The sequence below is a fragment of the Capricornis sumatraensis genome, chromosome X (genome assembly GCF_032405125.1).
Source record: "Capricornis sumatraensis isolate serow.1 chromosome X, serow.2, whole genome shotgun sequence".
NCBI lineage: Eukaryota > Metazoa > Chordata > Mammalia > Artiodactyla > Bovidae > Capricornis > Capricornis sumatraensis.
Window position 1 is genome coordinate 42,976,492 of NC_091092.1, and position 552 is coordinate 42,977,043.

At 65.4% G+C, this 552-nt stretch overlaps 1 protein-coding gene across 1 annotated transcript; it reads left to right on the forward strand.

Annotated features, from left to right (window-relative positions):
* On the forward strand, positions 1-237 carry LOC138071474 (small integral membrane protein 10-like protein 2A). Its single transcript, XM_068962999.1, has one exon. The coding sequence runs from the start codon at positions 1-3 to the stop codon at positions 235-237; it is 237 nt and encodes a 78-aa protein (XP_068819100.1).
* The last annotated feature ends 315 nt before the right edge of the window (positions 238-552 follow it).

The following is a 552-nucleotide window of genomic DNA, read 5'->3' on the forward strand; positions in this document are numbered from 1 at the left end:
ATGGCGGCGTCGGGGGCTCTGTCTGCGGCGGCGGCAGCAGCGGCCCTGTCGGGCGTGGCAGTGCGGCTGGCGCGCTCAGCCGCGATCCGCGGCTCGTACGGCGCCTTCTGCAAGGGGCTCACGCGCACGTTGATCACCTTCTTCGACCTGGCCTGGCGTCTGCGCATGAACTTCCCCTACTTCTACATCGTGGCCTCGGTGATGCTCAACGTGCGCCTGCAGGTGAGGATCGAGTGAACGCCCGCTACCACCTCCGCCCGGCCGCGACGGCCGCATCGGCATGAAGGATCACGGGGCCGGGGGCCGCCAGGACGTGCCGGGGAAGGGGCGGCCCAGGCCTCTAAGCCCTAGACCACAGCGGAGGACGCAGCCACCGAGCCCCGGCTCCAGCCAGCCACGTTGCGGCTGGTGACGAACTGCACAGAAAGCTAGCGAAAAGGGCCCTTTCCGTCGAACTCGAGAAAATTATCTGAATGCAGCCGACCTGTTGCCTCACTTTGGCCGAAGGGGGGAGCAGAAGGAAGAAATTCTTCAGTAGGAACATGAATGACT